This window comes from Protopterus annectens, chromosome 8.part0 (genome assembly GCF_019279795.1).
Source record: "Protopterus annectens isolate FY-2018-M chromosome 8.part0, PAN1.0, whole genome shotgun sequence".
Classification (NCBI taxonomy): domain Eukaryota; kingdom Metazoa; phylum Chordata; order Ceratodontiformes; family Protopteridae; genus Protopterus; species Protopterus annectens.
This window is the reverse complement of record NC_056741.1, coordinates 627,483,871-627,506,103: the sequence shown is the minus strand read 5'-3', so window position 1 is coordinate 627,506,103 and position 22,233 is coordinate 627,483,871. Positions and strand designations below refer to the sequence as shown.

General features: G+C 40.0%; 1 protein-coding gene across 2 annotated transcripts in view; it reads left to right on the top strand.

The window, feature by feature from the left end:
• LOC122808955 (sodium- and chloride-dependent creatine transporter 1-like) overlaps positions 1 to 22,233 on the top strand; it is a 237,074-nt gene that overhangs the window by 118,111 nt on the left and 96,730 nt on the right. For both annotated transcript variants that reach the window (XM_044080113.1, XR_006365847.1), the window contains exons 5-6: positions 7,633 to 7,767; positions 17,587 to 17,690. In XM_044080113.1, coding sequence (XP_043936048.1) covers positions 7,633 to 7,767; positions 17,587 to 17,690 — 239 coding nt within the window. The remainder of the gene's footprint in view (positions 1 to 7,632; positions 7,768 to 17,586; positions 17,691 to 22,233) is intronic.

Here is a 22,233-nt window from a genome sequence, read left to right as displayed (position 1 = left end):
GATGCTCCACTCACCAGGCTAAACAAGGAGAAAGTTACTGTCAGTTGCCTGTCAGGTGCCAGGATCTGCCACATAACGCACGCACTCCACAACAAGTACAAATATGACTCTGTCATTGTCCATGTTGGTTTGAATGACCTGAGATGTACCTCCCTGGACTACATGAAAAGAGACATGGAGGAGCTGTCCGATCTTGTAGCCCAGGGAGGTTTGACCCTAACCCTGAGTAGCATCCTGCCATCACCCAGAATGATGCCACAGTACAAGGACAAAATGACTGATTTCAACAATTGGCTAAGCTTCTGGTGTCATTCTAAGGGGATCCAGTATCTGTCTGACTGGGATGACATGATCGACAAACCACGATGCTTTGGCAGAGATGGCCTGCACTTGTCGCCCTTGGGATTCCAGATACTGGCTAAGGCTCTTACCACTTCTATAGTGCCTTTTTTAGGCAAGGTTCAAATGACAAATTCACCACTGTAACAGGTACAAGCAAGCAAAATCTGAGGGTAATGCTACTTAATGCTAGAAGTCTAAACCTCAAAATGCACGCACTCGAGGCACTCCTTAAAATGGAGAGCATCGACATCTGTGCAGTGACAGAAACCTGGTTCAAAGCTCCAGAGAGCACCCCTACATTACCAGGCCATAATTCATACCGCACCTTTCAGCCACCTAACTTGGACCGAAACACTAAAGGTGGAGGTGTGTCCATATTCATTAAGGATATCCACACCTCCAAGCTAGTTGCTCAGCGTAATGCATCCGAGATTATCCAAGTGCAACTAACTCTGGGGAAGACCGCAATCCAAATTGTAGCTTGCTACAGATCCCCCACCATGCCCCAGGATTCCCACTCCTCATTGCTTGATGCCCTGGAAAATATTAGGGTACAACCTAGCACCCTAATAATGGGCGATTTCAACTACCCCACCATTAACTGGGAAAACTACTCATGTATCACCTCTTGTGCTCAGTGTTTTCTGGAATTCATAAATTCCAATGCCTTGGATCAACTTATCCACAACCCCACCAGGGGCAGCAATATCCTAGACCTGGTCATTACCAACATGGGCAACCAGTGGTCCACACCAGAGGTCAATTCCTCGTTGGTCAGATCCGACCACAAGCTAATCACCCTAGACATCCACATCCCACCCCCACCCCCCATTAGGGAAACCACTGTAAAAATTTTTTCCAAAGCCAACTTTACGCTTCTTAAGACAGAAGTGGCAAACTTCACAACACCCATGCTGATGGGCAATAGAGGTACGACTGCTGAATCCTATACAAATGCACTTTATAAGCACTTACACGAGTGCAAGGATCGTGCAATCCCTAACAGAACCAAGATGCTGTCCTCCAAAAAAAGGAAGCCAATCTGGTGGTCCCCTGCATAAACAAATTCTACAACAGAAGAAAGAAACTTGCAAAAAAGAGTAAAATCCCATGATTGGAGGAACTCTGTGGTCAGCCTCAGTAAGAAGCTGAGATCTTTCATAAAATCCTCCAAAGCTAGTTACGAAAACAAAATTGCCACTGATTCTAAAGACAACCACAAAGCATTCTATAGCTATGTCAAGAATCTCAATGGCAACACTCAGATCTGCTCTGAGTTACAGCACAATGGCAATAAATACACAGAACCAACTGATATTGCCAACATCCTGGCAGGTAGGTTCAGTGCTGACTTTACACCTCTCTCACTCCCTAAAGGGCCCATCTCTATACCGGAAGAATGCAAAGTTCCTGTAGTCATGGCTGCACAGGTAAAAAACACACTCTCCAAAGCCAAGAAAACAGCATCCATGGGACCTGACAACATCCCAGGCTGCATTCTACATGAACTACAAAATGAACTGGCACCCCACCTAAGTACCATGTTCAATCACAGCCTCACCTCAGGCTTTGTGCCCACTGAATGGTGCACAGCAACGGTTATCCCATTCCACAAAGGGGGAGCCACCATGGACCCTGGGAATTACCACCCCATCAGCCTGACAAGCCTGGTCTGCAAGGCTATGGAACGTATCATCATGGAACTTATAAACAATGACACTGGTAATCTCTAAACTCTAGATCCTACCCAGTTCAGGTTTGTAAAAGGCAGATCATGTCTCCTAAACCTGATAGACTTCATAGACTTCTTTGAAGTGGACACCAAAGCCGTAGATGAGGGTAAGGTGGTTCACACAGCCTATCTAGATCTCGCCAAGGCTTTCAACGCCATCCCCCACTCTGGAATTATAGATAAACGCACTTAAGTTGGTATAAATCCCTATGTCACAAGATGGGTTGCCAACTGGCTCACTGACAGAACCCACACTGTGAAAGTAGCAGACTCTAAATCCAACTTCAGACCAGTGACAAGTGGAATTCCACAGGGTTCAGTCCTGGGTCCTCTTCTGTTTGGTATCTACTTCTCTGAAGTACAGGCTAACACAAAAGGTCTTTGGCTAACAAGTTCACAGATGACTGCAAACTAGGAGCCATAATCAAAACTCCTAATGATGTGGACATCCTACAAAAGGACCGAACTGAGACAGATGCCTGGTGTCAAAGCCATGGCCTCAAGCTCAATGCCAAAAAGTGCACTGTCATCCCTTTTGGTAAAAACTCTGTACCCCATGAACTACCACATAGGCGATAGTCTACTTAACACCAAAAGTGTGATAAGAGGCCTTGGGACACAGTTGGAAAGTAGTCTCTCCTTTGATAATCACATCAGCACAGTAGTCAGGAAATCCTTCTACATGGCACACCTCATCACAAAAGGTTTCTCATCCAGGAAAAAAGAGGTCATTGTTCCCCTCTACTCATCACTCATTAGACCCATTGTAGAGTACAATGCCCCTTTTGGTATGTACCTCACAAGACATCTACAACAACTGGAAAGACCGCAGAAATACCTCACAAAGAGGATTACCGGCCTCAAACAGATGCCCTACGCAGACCGTCTCAAAAAACTCCAGCTTTACTCTGTCGCATATCGCCTACTCAGAGGCGATCTCTGCCTAACATACAAAGCTATGTCAAACCCAAAGCTGTTGGACATGCTCCACTTAAAGAAATCTCAATTCCTCCGAGCTACACGCTCTAGGGACCTAAACCTTGCAACCACAATAAACAGAACATGCTGGAGGGATAGATTCCTGTCCCAGAGACTTCCCATACTCTGGAACAAACTACCGATCTATATCAAACAAAGCTCCTCATTACAAAATCTTGATAATTGGATTTGAGTTAGGAAATTCACCCCGGAGATCACTTCTGTGGCTCTGCTTGACAGGGGCACAGAAAAATAATTTTCTTAGGTGGAAAAAGCCAGGGTACCGTTTGGCTAGGCTTATATAGGCCCTAGGGCCAATAGCCTAGTACCTACTTATGAACCTATGACCCTATGAGCAGTCACCAGTTCTGTCCTTAGAAGGCATGCTTGGATTAAGGAACAGCCCTTGCCAGACCATGTCAACTCTAAATTATTGGATGCACCCTTGAGCAAAGACAACTTATTTGGCACCAAGGCAGAGGAAGTCTTAAAAAGATGGAAGAAAAAGCTAAATCTATGCAGACATTTAAGGATTTCCTGCAGGTCCGGCCAACCAGATTCAGTAGGTATTGCCCCACTAAGCACTGGTCCTTTCCTGCCCCCTCCAGGTCAGTTCAGCCCAGACCCCGGGGAAGCAGACCCCCCCCAGATAACAGCCACAGGGAATGCAGAGATCAAAGCAATGGAGTTCCTCCACTTCAAAACCAGGGAGTGCAAAGCCACCCCCTCATGGCAAGAACTCCCAATGACTCTCCACTTCCAACCCCTCCCTCTGCCCACCTGCACTTGCCCCTGGGAGGAAAACTCTCCTTCCACACAAGCACCTGGGCCACCATTACCAATGGCCACTGGGTCCTCAACATAGTGTCCCAGGGATACACATTTTCTTTGCATACTCTACCAACCACAAAAGGATTCCCAGACCTTCCTCCAAACCAGTGGGCAGAGGCCAAAAATCAAGTATTTTCCCTGCTCTCTATGAGGCCAATAGAGCACATTCCTACAGAACAGATAGGCCAAGATTTCTACTCTAGGCTCTTCCTGGTACCCAGAAAAGAGGGAACCTGGGACCCCATCCTTGATCTAATCATTCTAAACACCTTCCTGGTGATGCCAATATTCAAAATGCTCACCCTCCAGCAACTTCTGCCTATGCTCTCCAAGAATGCTTGGCTAGCTACCCTAGACCTAAAAGAGGCCTACCTCCACATCCCACTCCAGGAATCATTCAGGAAATATCTACTTTTCAGGGCAAGATCACTGCACTTTCAGTTCTCTGCACTTCCCTTTGGCGTATCTACTGTTCCCAGAGTTTTCACAAAATATCTGGCTCCCGCCATTGCTTTTTGCAGGCAAAGAAATATTCAAATTTACCCATACTTAGATGATGGCCTAATTCAGGCAGACAGTCAGAAAAAGCTGCTTAAGCACCTGGCTTTTGTAAAGGACATACTGACCTCCCTAGGGTACACTATCAACGAAAAAAACTCCAAACTAGTGTCCACCCAAAAAATTATATTCCTGGGAGCAAGCCTGGACACAGCATCCCAGAGGGCATTCCTTACACCTGAAAAGAAAACTTACCTGATAGCCTATTTCTCTCAACTAGTCACCAGATTCCAGTTATCCGCAAGGAAAATCCTGCAAGCTCTGGGGTTGATGGCATCTTGCATTCTACTCATTCCATATGCCAGAATGCATATGAGGAAACTTCAGTGGTACCTAAAAAGCCTTTGGTGTCAACACTCTCAATACTTGGAAACAGGTATACCAATGATACCTTTTCTAAGGAAAGATTTTCTTTGATGTGCAGCAGCATGCTACCACAACAAAGGACTACCCTTCTCACCACCCCACGTTGCTCAGACCCTCACCACAGACACATCAGACTATGCCTGGTGTGCACACCTGGATGGCAGGTGCATACAGGGCCAATGGAGCTCATATCAAATACATCTGCACATCAACCAAAAAGAGATGTTAGCTGTCCAGCATGCATTGACAGCTTTCAGACCCCTTGTCTCCCCAGGGGCTCTACTGACCAAAACAGACAACACCACTGTGATGTGGTATATCAACAAGCAGGAAGGGAGTCACTCCTACCCTCTATACAGGCTCGCCATGACCCTTTGGCACACAGCCTCAGCCATGCAACTACACCTGTTAGCGCAATTCCTGCCAGGCTCTCTAAACTCTCTGGCAGACAACTTAAGCAGAAATCTTCTGGACCCACATGAGTGGCAGCTAGACCAAAGAACCTTCACCCTTATAACTCAGAAATGGGGCACACTGAAGGTCGACCTCTTTGTTTCCCACTCCATCCATCAGCTCAGCAAGTTCTACACCAGACAGCCTCACTGCAGGGCCTGGAAAGTGGATGTACTATCCTTCCAGTGGGTCATCCTGCCGGTCTATGCATTTCCCACACTACCTCTCATTACCGGGGTACTGCTCAAAATAAGGGAGGAAAAACCGAGGACAGTTCTGATTGCCCCAGACTGACCACCCCAGCACTAGTGCCCAATGCTACACAGCCTGTCCCCTCTGCCACCATGGCATCTCCTTCAGATCCCAACATTCCTGACCCAGAGGGAAGGAGAATTTATGCATCCCCAATTGCAGACTCTCAATTTGGCAGCCTGGCTTATTCCCTGACCACTAAACATGCTGCCAATCTCAGTAAACAGGTTCTAGATGTTATACATAAGGCCAGATGCCCTAGCACTAAGAAAGTCTTATGCTGACAAATGGAAAAGGTTCTGCACCTGGATCCAGGCTAAGGGAGCAAATACAGCACAGCCCTACCTACCTACTACACAGTGGTCGCTCCTTTTCCTCTATTAAAATTCATGCCTCTGCTATCTCTGCTCATTTCAATACTGAGCACCCTCTTTTCTCACACCCTGTCATCAAACAGTTCTTAAGAGGGGCTAGCAACTTGAGGCCACCCAGAAGAGCACCTACCCCAGCTTGGGACCTAAACTTTGTGTTGGAAAAGCTCACTCTGCCCCACTTTGAACCAGCAGCTTCAGCAGAGTTAAAGTTTCTCTCATGGAAGGCAGCCATGCTTCTGGCCATCACTTCAGCCAGAAGAGTGTCCGAGCTACAAGCACTAATGGCTGTAGAACCATTCATCATTTTCCATGCTGACAGGGTTTCCCTCAGAACTAACCCATTCTTCATGCCAAAAGTGGTGTCCAGTGTGGCTCTCAACCAATCCATTAATTTGCCTGTCTTTTTCCCTAACCCACAAAACAAGGGGGAAAGGATTCTGCACTCTCTGGATGTGCACAGACAGCTCAGATTCTATTTAGATGGGACTAAATCATTCAGAAAGACTGACCAATTGTTAGTTAGCTTTGCTGCAGGAGCAGATGGCAAAGCCATATCCAAACAAACCATTTCAAAATGGATAGCACACTGCTACAAGCAACATAGGAAACCTCCCCCTAAGGGAATCAGGACTCACTCTAACAGAGAAGCCTCCACCTCTGCAGCTTTCCTTATAGGAGTCCCCACCAGGGACATCCTGGAGGCTGCAACATGGACATCTGTTCATATCATCACCAAGCATTACCACCTGCCTATCATCTCCACTTCCAGGGCAGGTTTTGCCACTGCAGTATGGCAGGGCATCCTAGCCAGCCCCTAGTCTTTTTGACTGCCTCCACCCTTTTCCTCAGCTTTGGGAATCAACCCAAATGTGATGACTGCAACAGTGAAACACGAAGAGCATAGTACAGTTGTGTACACTTACCATAAATGTAGATGTCTGAGTGTATTCACTGTTGCAGTCCTGGTTTCCCTCCCTCCTTCCCCCTTTTCTCTCTCTCTCTCTCTGTCTCTCTCTCTCTCCTTACAAGAATGTTTTGGTATTTACTTTCTACTGGTGGGGTTCTTCCACCATATCCTGGCTTCCACTTGGGGGCTCCTGACAGTTAGAGCAAGAAAAACTGATGTAATGGTGTTGGGTGCCTTACTTTATACTACTGATGACCTGATGTCAGTCCTGAAGTGACAGCAACTGACGCAGAAATACTAAGCCTCTGGTATTTGGGCCGACTGAGGGCTACCCTGGCAGGGATAACACAAATGTGATGACTGCAACAGTGAGTACACTCGAACATCTACATTTATGGTAAGTGTACACAACTGTACTTTCTGCAGAGCTATTGCTACTAACAGTTTGTGAGGAAAAAGGGTGGAGTGCAGAGGAGATATGCAAAAAATCATGTTCCACCTAGTAGCTGTTTACATACCATTTGCTTGAAAAGGAGATTGTTGTTTTATGTTACAGTGGATATTTCTACAGTTAAGAAAAGTAATTAAGACATTCATACATACACTTATGTATATGAAGGAGCTTAATTATGTCAGTATTTTATTTAATTTTAGCTCCAAATGCAGAATGAATGTTCAATATAACTTGCATATTTCGTAAGTGGGCTTTACATTATTTCATATATTGAATAAATTACTAATTTATTAAATATGGCAGTCAAGGAAAGGCCTGCTTAGTCAAGAATCATTCCAAAATATAAATTCTGATATTGTATTCTTCTTTATAACTTGTCCTACAGGTTGTATATTTGACTGCTACATTCCCTTATGTGGTCCTTATCATTTTGCTTGTACGTGGAGCGACTCTGCCAGGTGCAACAAATGGAATTTTGTATTACTTGAAACCTGACTGGTCCAAGCTTGGTTCTGCACAGGTAATTATATTCTTGATACTTCATTGAGTTGCATGAACTCTTTATAGATTGTATTCAGTGAGTGCCTCATGGTGATGAGGCACTTTGCTCACTTTTCTTCTCAGGAATTATGTAATTTATGCAAATTTATCCAGTTCTTGGTAAAGGCCAGCAATAAGACTTGGCAAACTTGCCTCTGTCTACATCATACTCACACTTCAAAATCTTGTATTTGAAACCTTTAGTTATTGTCCATTTTAGTGCAGAAACTATAGTGATGTCCATGTATTAAGGTTCTTGAATTCTGCCTTAATAACTATAGTAAAGGTGTCTGTATACTTGAAATAAGCCACATTCATTCCCTTAGGAATACTGCAGTCCATTGCTTCTAGGATACACAGTGTCTCAGAAGTAATTATTTGCATGTGGTTTTACTCAGCTACTTAATATCTTGCTGTGGGAAGGGTTCCTGGAGCAAACAAAATGTGCAGAGGGGATGTCAGGCATTAACAAGACCTAGATGCAAGGTCCTTCTTTGTACCCGTATGTGAGTCATGGTCTGTTTGCACCAGGCTGTATTTATCAGTGCTGGTATGAAGAGCTAATTTCATCATGCCAGAAGGGTTCCTTCATGGGCTTCCTAAATTAGTACAACTAAACATATAATTCCAGTACATTCAAAGCCTTTGATGGCATACTCATCGTTTTTTTATCAGTAGATTTAGTCTCACAATTTTTTATTCAGAAATAATTTTTGCACTTATGGGCTGCCATCATGTTTTTATTATTCCAACAACTTTCTACGTTTATAAGAACAATATTTAAAATCTGTCCCTGATTTTGGCCTTAAGAGTATCCATTGCTGAGTAAAACCACATGCAAATAATTACTTCTGAGACACTGTGTATCCTAGAAGCAATGGACTTAAATAAGAGTATCCTTATTTAAGTTAAGGCCTGCACTGAAACCGTCTGCTCTGTAAAGTCCCACAAACTCCAGTGATCACTAGAGATGAGATTGCATAAGTTCCTTAGAACTATTTACCTTTTTCTGCAGATGTTATGTTTTCTTACATGATTCTTGTGATGCATTTGGTGCACTAGCCTTGCACCAGCCAGCTGGTTCTCATGCCAGTAGTCATAGCAATAACTCCCATATGCGATTCAATTATTTTCACTACACCACAGGGTCATAATATTGTTTCTGAATAACCACATTGCTCATCTCAACCACTGGGATATATATTGTATACTGTCCTTTCATCAGCAAGCTGTTTTGTTCACAAGGGAACAAGCCAATGCAGCTGATCGAAAATCAGCTGATTGAACTTTACCAGCTTATTTGGTGCGCGTTCGCTGAACAGCCGGAGATGGGAAATTTTTCCTTTCCCCACTGCAGTGTGATCTCACAGTTAGGATATATATATATATATATATATATATATATATATATATATATATATACATACATGCACACATATATGGTTTTTCATAATCTCGAGTTACTGAAATTCTGAATTTCAGTAACCCAAGACCATGAAGGCGAAAACCAGAAGTCCGAAAGTGCATAAGAGCAAATTTGAATATCTCAGATCCGCGCGTATGTATGTATGTATGTCACGTGTAGTGTTATGGTGCCCAAGGACTGTGTGTGTGTGTGTGTGTGTGTGTGTGTGTGTGTGTGTGTGTGTGTGTGTGTGTGTGTGTGTGTGTGTGTGTCATTTTGTCAAATGTATCTTTGAAAGAAAAAACAGCAGGTATAAATGTAAATGAATGAATATGCTTTTGATTTAATGTACTTTTGACTGTTGTCTTTATGTGGTATTTCTGGTGTCACTTTTTTCATGGGAGTCATTAGGGACATAATTTTGAAGATATAGGCTCATAGGATCATAAGAGATTACTAGGCTATCGACCTGGAGGTCATTTCAAGCCTAGCCAATTCATCCCAATGTAATACCATAGATATGCTAGTCAATACCTAGGACTGAATTTAGTAAAGACTACTCATGTTCAGGGGGGTTGTGGGTGCTATCCCCAGTACAAAATTTATGGTGCCCCATCCACTCATCCAGGTTCCTCTTGAACAGTTTCATTCTGATGAAGTTTTGTATAGTACTTGAAAAAAAAAAGCGCTTCAATAAACTTGTGGACACTACTATTCTTCAGTGGAGCATTTCTCTTATTCATTTGTGAGTTTGCAGTTTCAGAGTTTTACATCCTCTCGAACAGAGTCATAGAGGTGATCTGCTTGCTTAACATGAATTGGCAGCCTTTCCCAATGACGAATCAGTCACTGGGAGACAAATCTGTACCTGTGGCCTTACAAATGAGGCTGGTCAGGCTTATGGGACTGTAATTCTCTGGATCTGTTGGTAGGCCACCTTTATGGAGGGGAATAACTGTCCCTGTTTTTCATTCCACCGTAATACAGCCTGTGGTTAGGCTATGATTGAAAAAGGTACTTAATGGTGATGCTACTTCACATTTTAGCCTGTTTAGAAGACAGGCTGGGATGTTATCTGGTTCCATAGAGGCTGTGTTATTTGTTTTGGATCAGGCTTTAATGACCTGCTCTTCAGATATGTAGGGTGAGTGTGGGGTTTGGGGAAAGGTTTGTGATAAGTTTGGAGGGGTACGGGAGTGATATTTTCACCAAACCTATTCACTAGTGGGTTTGCTATCTCTGTGGGATCAGTGTGTGTGATACCATTAGTCACTAGTTCTGCACATGCTTAGGTCCTACCTTTTAGGCTACATACATAGCTGTAAAAGGCCTTATGGCTATCCTTGGCTATACTTGCTAGGTTTTTCTCAAAGGAGCCCTTAGAGGATTTGACAGTGGTGGCTGGTGACTTCAAATCAAAGGAGAGCTGTAGGAGACAGCTGAATGGGTGGCCCACTAGAAAGGGGTGGAGCTATGTTCAAAACCACAAAAACTGGGAATTTAATTAAATACACCGCCCTAGTTGCCAAGCCATCATTATGAGAGTCCAACCAAGACAAAATGAAGTGAAGAAGAAAAAAAAATGTTTCAATGCACTGGCTACATGACAGCTTACTTAATATCTAAATGGAAACAAAAAGGTTGTGAGGCATGAAAAAATAAATTACTTTTTAATTACATTACTGGAATGCCACTCAAAATGAAGTATAAAAAACAAACAGCACTCAGTTCAAACCACTTCTCCTTGCACTGCAGTTCTAATTATAATTTATATTCAGCTTTATAAAAGTACCAAGTAACATGCTGAAAGTAGAAATCTCTGTGATATCCCCACTTGTAAAAATGTTTCTTATCCAAAAAAGACCTGCTGCATGACAACAACTGTCTACTTGTTTCATGGAGTAAACATGATCAAAGTAAAAAATGAACAGCAAACAAGAAACAAGCTCAAGATAAATTGCTTAAAGGATTACTGCACAGGTTATGGACCACACATGATAGATTAGCATTCTGTTTAGTTTATGAGTAAAGCCTGCAAAGATGACTACAAGTCTCCAACAAATGTAATGAGCTTCTGAAAATACTGTAATCCTGTCCTTTATTACAAATATCGTCGAATGCATTTCAGTACCTAAGGCTTATATGTTATCTACTTATGTAAATATTCTCTGCATGGCAACAACAAAAAGGCTTTTTAATGTTGATAATTTTTTGACAGTATGCTTATTAAAGCTTACTTGCATCTTACAATCTCAGACAAGCTTGCCTGATGGTCATTAAACATTGCTACTTAAACACAGACAACAGGCAACAGGCACTGCACCAACATGCATTTTCTGAATAATAAGAAGCATAAATCAACAGTATAAAAATATGACAGAAAACCAGAATATTCTGCAAAATCAAGGACAGATGAAAAGCCACTGTAGTACTTGTGTCTGTCTTGGATGGAGGGGGGGGGGTATTCTGCACACTTACACTGCATAACTGCTCCTTGCCTTGCTTGGACAAATCCAAGGTCACTACATGGGGGAGTGGGGTACAATTATGCTACAATTTGAAATGTCTGTGGCTGATGGTGATGGCCCTGACACATTTGTCATACGTCTCAACCTCAGAGCAAGAAATCTGGACAAAGCCATAAGTAGAAGTAGGACAAAGGCCTAAAAATAAGGACAATTTTTAAATATTGCTCTTATAAACTTAGAAAGATAATAGAATAGTAGGACTTGCATTAGTATGAATTTTGTGAAGGGTATGAAATCTGAAACTCAAATGTCTCTCATTATTTTCTAACTTCAATCTTTAGTGATTTGCCACTAATTTGCCAAAAAAAAAAACACAATTTTATGAAAAATGGGACAAAAATGTGACGAAAAAATATAAAATAGCCACACAATACAGCTGGGAACCTGTCAAAAACAGACACTTTTTAATATTAGTACTGTTAAGTTGAGCAGCTGACAAAATAAGAGAAACTACATGCATTTCTGAAATAAAAGTAATCTATAACTCTGATCTGATATTAATTGTAAACCCTCCACATTTTCTTCAAAATTGCCATTTTGCGGAAGGATTATTAAGGGGAGAGCAACATTCTGAGCCAAAATCGGGGATAGTTGAGAGATTTGGCTGTACCTAATTCTATAAAGCAATTTATTTGCACGTACCTCTCAACCTGTTAATGCAGGAAATCTGAACAAGGCCAAATATATTGGGGGAACAAACAAACAGTACTAAAATTGCTCTTGTATAAACAGACAGTTCATAGAATAACAGGTCTTGCTTTAGCATGCATTTTTCTGAAGGGTATGAAGTCTGAAACTCAATGTCTGTCATTATTTAATGACTTCATTCCTAAATGATTTGCCAGAAAAACACAAATTTTATGAGGAACAAACCAAAATAAGAAACAAAAATCTATTCATTCTGTGAAAATCTGGAGAGTTGAGAGGTATAGTTCAGCCGGGGCTGTCTTTGAGTTTGCTGCCCTTCCCCCTCATAAAATCATGGTTGAATAGGGCCCCCCCCCTGCAGCCATTCTAATGTCCCATTACTTGGCTATTTCACCCGATTTACCATAAACACTGTAATGTGCATACTGATTTACTTCTATGATGATTTGAATTTCATTTAAAAGTTTTATTTTACATTTTACAGCACAAACACTAATAGACATCTGCTAAACAAATCAATGCAGTCTCACAATGAAAATAGACTTAGCATTTAAACTTCTCTGCCCTTGAAAATCACATTCATTGAAACAGCATTGAAACCCACATTGAAAGAAAGTACACCTGGCCAGTGGCAGATAAAGATTAACTTTGGGCTGTTTTCAAATCATAGGCCCCTTGCACAGGAAACATACATGTGTTCTTTGATACACTTTCCTGATTGTATTAAATTATTCTTCTTCTTTCGGCTTTTTCCTGGTTAGGGGTCGCCACAGTGGATCACCTGTCTGCTCATGATTGGCAGTGGAGTTTTATGGTGTTGAGTTGCCAGCCTGGCACCCAACCTTCCACAGAAGGCACACACAGGCACTCACGCCTAAGGCCAATTTAGAGTGTCCAGTCCAACTACAGCATGTCTTTGGGATGAAACTGGAGCACCCAGTGGAAACCCATGTGACCACAGAGAGGACATGCAGCCTCTGCACAGAAGGCACCCCAGCCAAGGATTGAACTGAAGAACCTCTTGCTGTGAGGCAACAACACTAACCGCTGCACCACCGCGGCCATCCTCCTGATTGTATACAATTTAATACAATCCTCCTGATTGTATTAAATTATATTCCTTTTATAATACAGTACAGTTGTTAGAGAGCATTTTAAATTTATTGTTTTGAACATTTTTCCCGTAAACAATAAAACAAAATGCATACACCAATAATGACAAAACTGCTCAATTCAGAACATTTCACTCAAACTTTTACAATCCACCAGTATCAGTAAATATGCACAATCTCTGCAGAAGTAAAAGCCATCTAAATAATTCCACATTAAAGAGATCTGTAACTAATGAAGAGTTTGTTGCTAGCAAACAACTTTATGTTTCATTGTTTCATTTACAAATAAAGTGCCTGTTGTTCTTGAGGAATAAATTGCCTATGTTATATTAAAAAATGATAAGCTAGTAATATTGTAAAAGGGAATAGATGGCAAACTAATAACAGGTTCATAGTTACTAGGTATCTCCGACAAAGAAGACATTCTCAGGACTGCAGAATCCACACAGTACAGTATCAGCAATGCATCTACATACTGTGGGAGTAGAATCCATGGCCTTCTGCATCAAAAGCAAGTATTCAACCTGTTATGCTATTAACAATGCAAGCAGACTCAGCATAAGCTGCACTAAACTTCTCTTCCCCTGAAGCTCTCAGCTTCTTGTAAAATCCACTCGAGGACACTCAACTGTATCTCTCAACTTTGCAGCACAAGAAATCTGGAAAAAGACAAAATTTATTGGAGGGACAAAAGTCCAAAAACCAGGGACACATTTTAAACATTGTTTGTATAATCTTAGAAAGTTGCTAAAATAAAATGTGTTACCACCATGCATTTCACTGCCAAGTCTTGAACCCAGCACCCTGTGCACTAGAGTCTGAGCAACATATCACTATGCCAATTCAGCTGTTTTTTTCTCAATTTTTTTTTTATTTTTCAAATACATTTGAATGAATTCCATAGTATTTATGCATAATATCTTAAAATAACTAAGCTGTTTCTTGAAAGACATGAATATTGAAACTTAAATGGCTACTATTTAACAAATTCAGTTTTTACTATAGCTCTCAGCTTCTTGGCACAAAACACCTGGACAAAGCCAATAGTGAGGGAACACAGGTCCCAAACATATTCAGTGAATTCAGTTCTCACCATAGCTCTCAACCTCTTAGCACAAAAAACCTGGACAAAGCCAATAATGGGGGAATACAGCCCCAAAAATAGGACAAATTTAAAATATTGATCTTATAAACTTAGAAAATTGCTAGAATAAAGGGTTTTGTGTTACCATGTATTTTCTGAAGAATATGAAGTCTGAAATTCAAATGCCTGTCATTATTTAGTGAATTCAGTCCTTCACTGATTACAAAAATGTAGAAAAAGGAACAGAACAGAACAAAAACATGAGGCAAAAACTTGACATTTTTCACAAGTGGTGGTGGGTAGGGAATTCAGGCTCTTGCTACCTGTGCTCAAGGTACAGGGTTTGAGCCTAAAGTAACTCTAGCCACCAGGTATATTTAACTGGGGCATTTCACACACACATGCATACACACAACTGCTTTACAATAACAAAATGAACCATATTCCCTTGCAGTGTTACAATAATGAACCATGTCACGTACATGACTGCAGACGTGGCAGTCCAATCCCCTTCCACTTTACTGTGGTTACAAACTGCATAGACTTCTGGGCATCTGTACACTGATGCCTCTCTTCCTAATTCAGACTGGTTTAACAGTAGTCCGGATTTTTTTTTTTTTAAACCCAGAACTCACACACATGTGCAGTTCGAGTTACTTTAACAAGGAGTCAGTTGGACTCGCAGCTATGCAGCTAGTATGCAGTAGTATGCTAATTATTTTATTTTTTAAAATTCTTTTCCTTGCTTTTTACAGCTGGGAGGCTACAGTCCTGCAGTCCAATAGTTGCCCCTGAAAATGTATATGTTGTCTTGAGGAAGGTGCTCTTCCATTGTTGGAACCTCACCTTTGTTTTCTTAGACAGATACTTTTTGCATTTATTGTAAAGTTTGTTGATGCTAGATATCCACCATGGCGACTTGTTTTTACTTGGGGTTCTGGCTTTGATTCTTTCTGATACAGCTGAGTCTATACACTTATGCAAGTGATTTTACAGGGCTTTAGTGTAAGCTTCAGTGTAGTTAGCACTTCCAGCTGGGGATGGGGCTTGGAATGCATTTATACCTTCACCTAGGAGGGTATAGTTTGCCTTGGTGAAGTTTTTTAGTCTGATTTCTCCCTTTGTTTGTTCTGGTAACAGCTTGAAGGTGACTGATTTGTGGTCAGATTTAACTAATGAGTGTCTGACAGTTGTGGCAGTGCATCTGTTTGACACGTTAGTGAGGACCAGGTCTAGCATGTTTGTACATCTTGTCGGGTATGAACAGTTTGTTCCAGGGCATTTGAGTTAACAAAGTCAAGGAACTTTTGCACTAGCAAGTTAGTGCTAGTGTACGTCTCCTAGATGATGGTGGAATAATTGAAATCCCCCATAACAAGAGTGTTCGGGAGTATTTGGATTGACTTCAGTCTAGTCAGTAGGCTTCATGTGTGTCATGACCCATGGAGGGGGCTCTGTAACTGGCTATGACTTACATGAGGGTATTACCCACAGTAATTTGAACTTGGAGTAACTCCATGGAGTTGTGCAGTCTAACTAGACTGGAGGTGAATGTATCTCAATTTTATATAGAAACACTGCCTCTGTTGGTTCTCACACATTCATTTTGTGTGGCTTAGCAATGTCCACTGTCATACTGTACCCCCAAAATCTGTAGATGATTGAGTTTGTGCAACAAGGTTGATTAGTGTGGTGATTTCTTCTTTTTTCCACAGGTGTGTGACTGTAGAGTTAGTATATATATAATTAAGGGAGACATGCAGGCAGAGCCCCAACTTGGGAAATGCAAGGAGGCCTGCTCCGATGCAAAAAATCTTTTTACGGTATACATGCTGTGTAGAATGTTTTTGATGAAATGCCTTTTCAGTCAAAAGAACATTCAATCATTTCAGCCTACCTTTCTTGTTTTTAGTCAAAGCTGCCTTTGACGAAACCCTAACCCTATCCCAGATCTCATCTGCAAAAGTGGGGTAAAAGTTTTTTTGGCTCAATCTTTTTATATAAATATATATATATATATATATATATATATATATATATATATATATATAAAGATGTACATGATGATGTCCAGAGCCAAAGTGTTAACTCATTCTTCTTGTGATGTAAATGATTACAGTACAGAGGATGAGATAACCATGCCGTGTGTCAGCTCATACAGTATTCTTATTTTTTTGGTATGTATCTTTTACATTCAGTCGATTGTCTCCCACAGGTCAGATTACAGTAACTTTAGTTCTGTCTTCCACATCAATTCTTTGCTAATGTTTTTATACTCTTTGATACTCTATATACATTTAGTAAAAGTTATAAGCTGAACTATAAGGTGTTAGAGGACTATCCTTTGAAAAGTGCTTATGAATTTGCTGTTTTTTTTTTTGTCAGCTGAAATGTTTAGTCTGCTAGAAGTCATAAATCCTCTTAGTACTTACTTGGTAGAATGGAGAAAAGCATCAACAAGTGTTTCTGGAAGTTTCCTGTATGGATTCTTACCATCCAGCTTTAGTTTTCAATTAAAAACTGTAAAGCTACACAGGAATATTTAAAACTTTTAATGGCATGCACTTATCCTATATTGCTTTTCATATTGCCATATTTTCTTTGTAACTGAGTTGTTAGTCTGTAAATTGTATGTATTTTTCAAAAAAAAGTGCTGCATTGTGAGTTGTGTAGAATATTTTTTTCATCCTCAAACTTTTCATGATAATTATTTGTCAATATGATTGGAAAAGCACAGCCTCCTAAAACCAGTAACGTTTTTTATAATAAAAGTGTTTTGAGAAAAGTAAAGTGTTCATTAGCAGTTCTGATTAAAAAGCCAAGGGTTTTCTCACATGGTGAAACATTTTTTTCATTCCAGCAGTATTTTCTTAGAATGCCTGCTTTGGGAAGCATCTGATCTGCACCCTTATCACAACTCTCCCCACCCCCCTTTCTCTCTCTCTCTCTCTTTTTCTGCCTCTCTTGCTGTAGTGTGACAGTTTAATTAGCCCACTAACATGTGACTTCGATTATTTTTTAGGTTTGGATCGATGCTGGAACACAAATTTTCTTTTCCTATGCAATTGGACTTGGTGCTCTTACAGCATTAGGCAGCTATAACCGGTTCAACAATGATTGCTACAAGTAAGAATCTCTTTTAGTGACATGTTGACTTTGAGGTTCAGATCTTATCATAACACTGTTACAGTACTGCAGTATTATTTGGTTATTTAAAAAGAGCTAGTATTTAATTTCTTTTAGCCAAGAAGTTCCTAATCACATTTTTAATTGGTTTTGGTATTGGCTCCAGTGATACAATTGGAATTAATCAAAACATTTTTATTCTTTTAGCCAACTAGATTATGTGAAGTATATAAGCAAAATAAGCATTACATCTTTTCTGGTTTAAAGGGGGTTTTGAGAATCCTACCTTACATTTTGTATATTTATTGTATTATTCCAAGTTCTTGTTTTCATTTGTTTTTCTTTTTTCTTTTTGTTTTCTTATTTCTTAATACTTGCACTTTGTGTGGCTGGTGAAAGCCTCCTAAAGAGCATGAGCCACTCCTAAATTCTCTTCCAGACCATCTAGAAATCGCGTTTGTGTCCCAGGAGTGCTGTACTAAATTAAATGGCTGCAGGTTAACTTATTGAAGACCATTTACTAGAACTCCAAAACACTGAGTACAAGTAGCCAAAATCCATGTTAAAACAATTTGCTCCTTTTAATTCTGTACTTATTAATTTTATGAAGTATGACATAGAACTGGTCAGATATTGGCATGCCTCATAGTTTGTTCAGTATTTATAAAGTAAACATGATGATAGCATTATTATCAATGAGTTATCAGCAAATGTTCATAGACGTAGTTTGCAGATTAATAGGTAATTGTAGCAATCATAAAAATCTAAAATGTATTGATATGGATAGAAGGTTAAATATGAACAGCTATGTAAGAGAATGTTACTAAGAGCTGGCTTAAGTTTAACAACATAGTTTCCACAGTTCCAAAACACCAGAGAAAGGGGAGGGGAGGAATATGTTAGGAATTGATAAAGCTGGGCCTGACAGAACATTTTTTCCATGTCAGGGGCATAGACCCATACAAGAGACTATGTCTCATAAATCCTTAAATGTTATCTTGACCTCCAAGATTGATGAAAACTTTGGGGGGGTGGGGATATTTCATCCACTGCAGTGACCATTTTCACATTAGCAAGCACCAATTCTTAGCTGTCAATAGTAGAATAAAAAAGCTGTGCAAACTAGGGCACTTAACACCAGCCATAAATAATGCAGTTTTATATGCAGAAAGTATAACATAATAAAAACAAAATAAACACTAATCCCCAATATCATAGTACAGCTGCTAAATCTAAACTATGTACCAGTATGGGTCCCATTCAGAATATTGATTTTTCAGAAAGTCAAATTTCGTATGGTTGAAACCATATGTTTGGCTTTCCGAAAAATGTTAATATTTGTATGGAGTTTGCTGTGCAGCAGGGATCGAGGAATATCCACTGTAGTGCAATCTCAAAGTTGGTATATATAATTTTCAAGGGGTGCCATGTTTTCTTAAGTTCATTTTTTCAGAAATTCAATTATACAATTTTGACCATATGAAGTTCGACTTTCCAAAAGTCAATCCATGCCAGTGCACCTTATTTGTATACATATTTCCATTACCAAACTCAGCCAGTCATCAAATCTGATCACTGGTATGTCTGCCTGAAACAAATTGTGATTTATTGGCTATGGCTGCAGTATTAGCAATTACATTGTCGCTGAAAAGTTTTTTTTTTTCTCAAGCTATAGCTGCATTGATCGTGAAATCTTTATATGTTAGCAGGATCTTTGGCATATTTAAGCATTTCTTGTGGCATGGCTGCATTTATTTATTTTTTTGACTAGGGATGCTTAGGCTGACAGACAGCTGTATAGGTGATACCCATATAAACTGATCTATTATTGTCTAAACTCCAGAAGGAGAACATCTTATGTAATACTCCGGCCTGTGTCATGTTTTAAAATACAGAATCAAGGTACTGCAAAACCATACGGTTATATCCCTATTAGTGGACTTGTTTTTCCATTCAGATTTTAAAGACCATTTACATATCACCCTACATTGCTGCAGAATTAATGTTGTAATTCATACAGTACTAAAACAATGTATTCTTCATAAAATTATGTCTAGCTAATAAAGTTTTTATCTGAGTTTTTTTTTTTTTATAAACAGAATGTTTCTGCTCTGTTTCTCACTGTTGTCAGGCACTACCAATTTAACACAGGTCAGACATCAAAAGCTATCTCCATATGCTGGCAACAAACAGATGTCACAACAGTACATCTGGGCTTTGGCTTTCGATTCCTTATTAAGTTATCTATGCCTGTGATCATCATTTACTTAAGTTAATCAGTGATACAACCATACTTTCTCTCCTTATCCAGAGATGCCAATCAAATTAATTTTGTTGGGAGCCAAGTTGCACCAAAGGGAGTTGCATCCAATTGGCAAAAGAGATAGTACTGAAAGATAAGCTAATCAGATAATACCCATTCATCTGCCCAAGGTGATCTGGTTCATCACACTTATTTAGAATCCTTCTGATAAAAAGAAAAACCTCAATTTCTCCAAATTTCTAATTTATAGGAATCAATTGGAACAATTTCTTTTTCCAAAAGTAGAAGTGCTTGAATAGTCTGAGTGCAAAATTGTAAGCCATTCCAAAGCCACCAGAAAGCAGAAAAGCAGAAAGGCAAATTTTTTTTGTGTGAAAAAACAGGTATTTGCTTTTTATTTCATTTTATTTTATTGTGTGGTGTGTAGTGTGTGTGTGTGTGTATGTGTGTGTGTGTGTGTGTGTGTGTGTGTGTGTGTGTGTGTGTGTGTGTGTGTGTGTGTGTGTGTGAGTGTGTGTGCTTAATGGCAGCCTCAGAGGTGCTTATAAATAGCTTGGAATATGGGAGTATAACACCCAATTTGAGAGTGAGGCTTGTCCCCACATAAAACAATTGTTTCAAACAGTTGTCTATTCATAGACTGGTAGTCACTGTCTTATGCATTATGAAATTTTCTCAGTCTGTTGAGAGATCCAGTTTAATCCTTTAATGTAATATTATCCATTGTTTATACTGTTTCTTAGATCTGCTGAGAGGCTAAACACACAAACTATTAATCTTTATTGCATTTGTTTTCTTCTATCACTGCTAGTCATATAAATTTTAGAACAGAGTTCTTGCAAACTGTTAATTCTAGTCTGTTAATAGCCCTAACCAAATAGCTGCACTGCGGAAGAACATGTGAATGTTCAAAGGTGCTATGAGAAGAAGACTTGTGAGCTATTTCAATCCTAACTGCTGTAGACAGCTCTGCACAAATATACTGGCCTTTCCACAGCCTCATCCCTTCTAATATGTGTCCCAGACATGCCATCTTGTGAACTAGCGTCTGAGTAATTTAGCACCCTTGTCTTGAAAAGTGATTTTCCAAAGTCAGTATTAAATATTTTCTCTGACTCTTTCTATATTCTTACCCTTCTGTCTTTGATTAATCAAATGCATACCACCTGCCTACCTTCTGACAATGTAGCTAAGTCAAAGCAAGTTGGAGGTCAAAGCAAATGTGAAGGGTTTATGGATGACCACGTTTGCAGATGACTGTAAACTTGGTGCCATCATAAATCAAAATTCTCCAAGAGGGCTTTTTCCAAACAAATAGCTGGCATCAAAACCATGAACTGTAACTAAATGCCAAGAAATGTATAATAATATATTTTGGCAGGTATGGCTTCCTTTGGATCTATCACATTGACTACACACCAATGAAATGCGATTCTGTAGTGTGGGATCTGGAAACCTATCTCAACAGTGACCTGTCCTTGGATCACTATGTATCCACTATTGTAAGGAAGTCTTTTTTAATTGTACAGCTTATATCTAGAGGTATGGTGTCCAGCTCCAGGCATGTAATCATTCCACTATATTCTGCTCTCATTAGTCTGAATCATTCAGTATGTAACTGTCCAAACAACTGGAGTGACCACTGTGCTTTTTCACTAAACAAATCAAGGGTCTAAGTCACAAAACCTGTGCAGAAAATGTCAAAGACTTGTCCCTCTTCTTGGTATCATACAGGTTACTAAGAGGAGACCTCTGCCTTACTTATAGAGTCTCAACAGGCCCTATCCTGTCCAACCTGTTATGTATTCACAAGTCCAATGGTAGTAAGAACACGCAGTCAAGGGATCTCAATCTCTTTTGCAATGTAAATATATCACGTTGGAGTGATAAATATGGATCTCAAAGAATCCTTCCTCTGTGGAATCATCATCAAATCCACATAAAGCACAGTACTTCTGTTAATCAAATGTAATTTGGATGAATGGATGGGAAACCACAAATTCAGCCCTGAGGAAATAAGTAAATGTCCCAACATATCATTGTTCTGCCCACCTATAGGTTATTTGTAAGCAAAATATGAGGGCTAAGAACTGCAATGGAAATGTAAGACGAGGCTTCTTAAGATCCTCCCTTTATCAGTAGCGTAGGAAGTACCTATGAACCTGTATGTCCATGTTATAGTTTACCTGTGTATGTCAAGATGTCAGAGCCTTTCTCTCACTTCGTCTACACTACTCCTTTTTTTCCATTTTAGTAGCTCCATGTTATTCTGTATGTAGT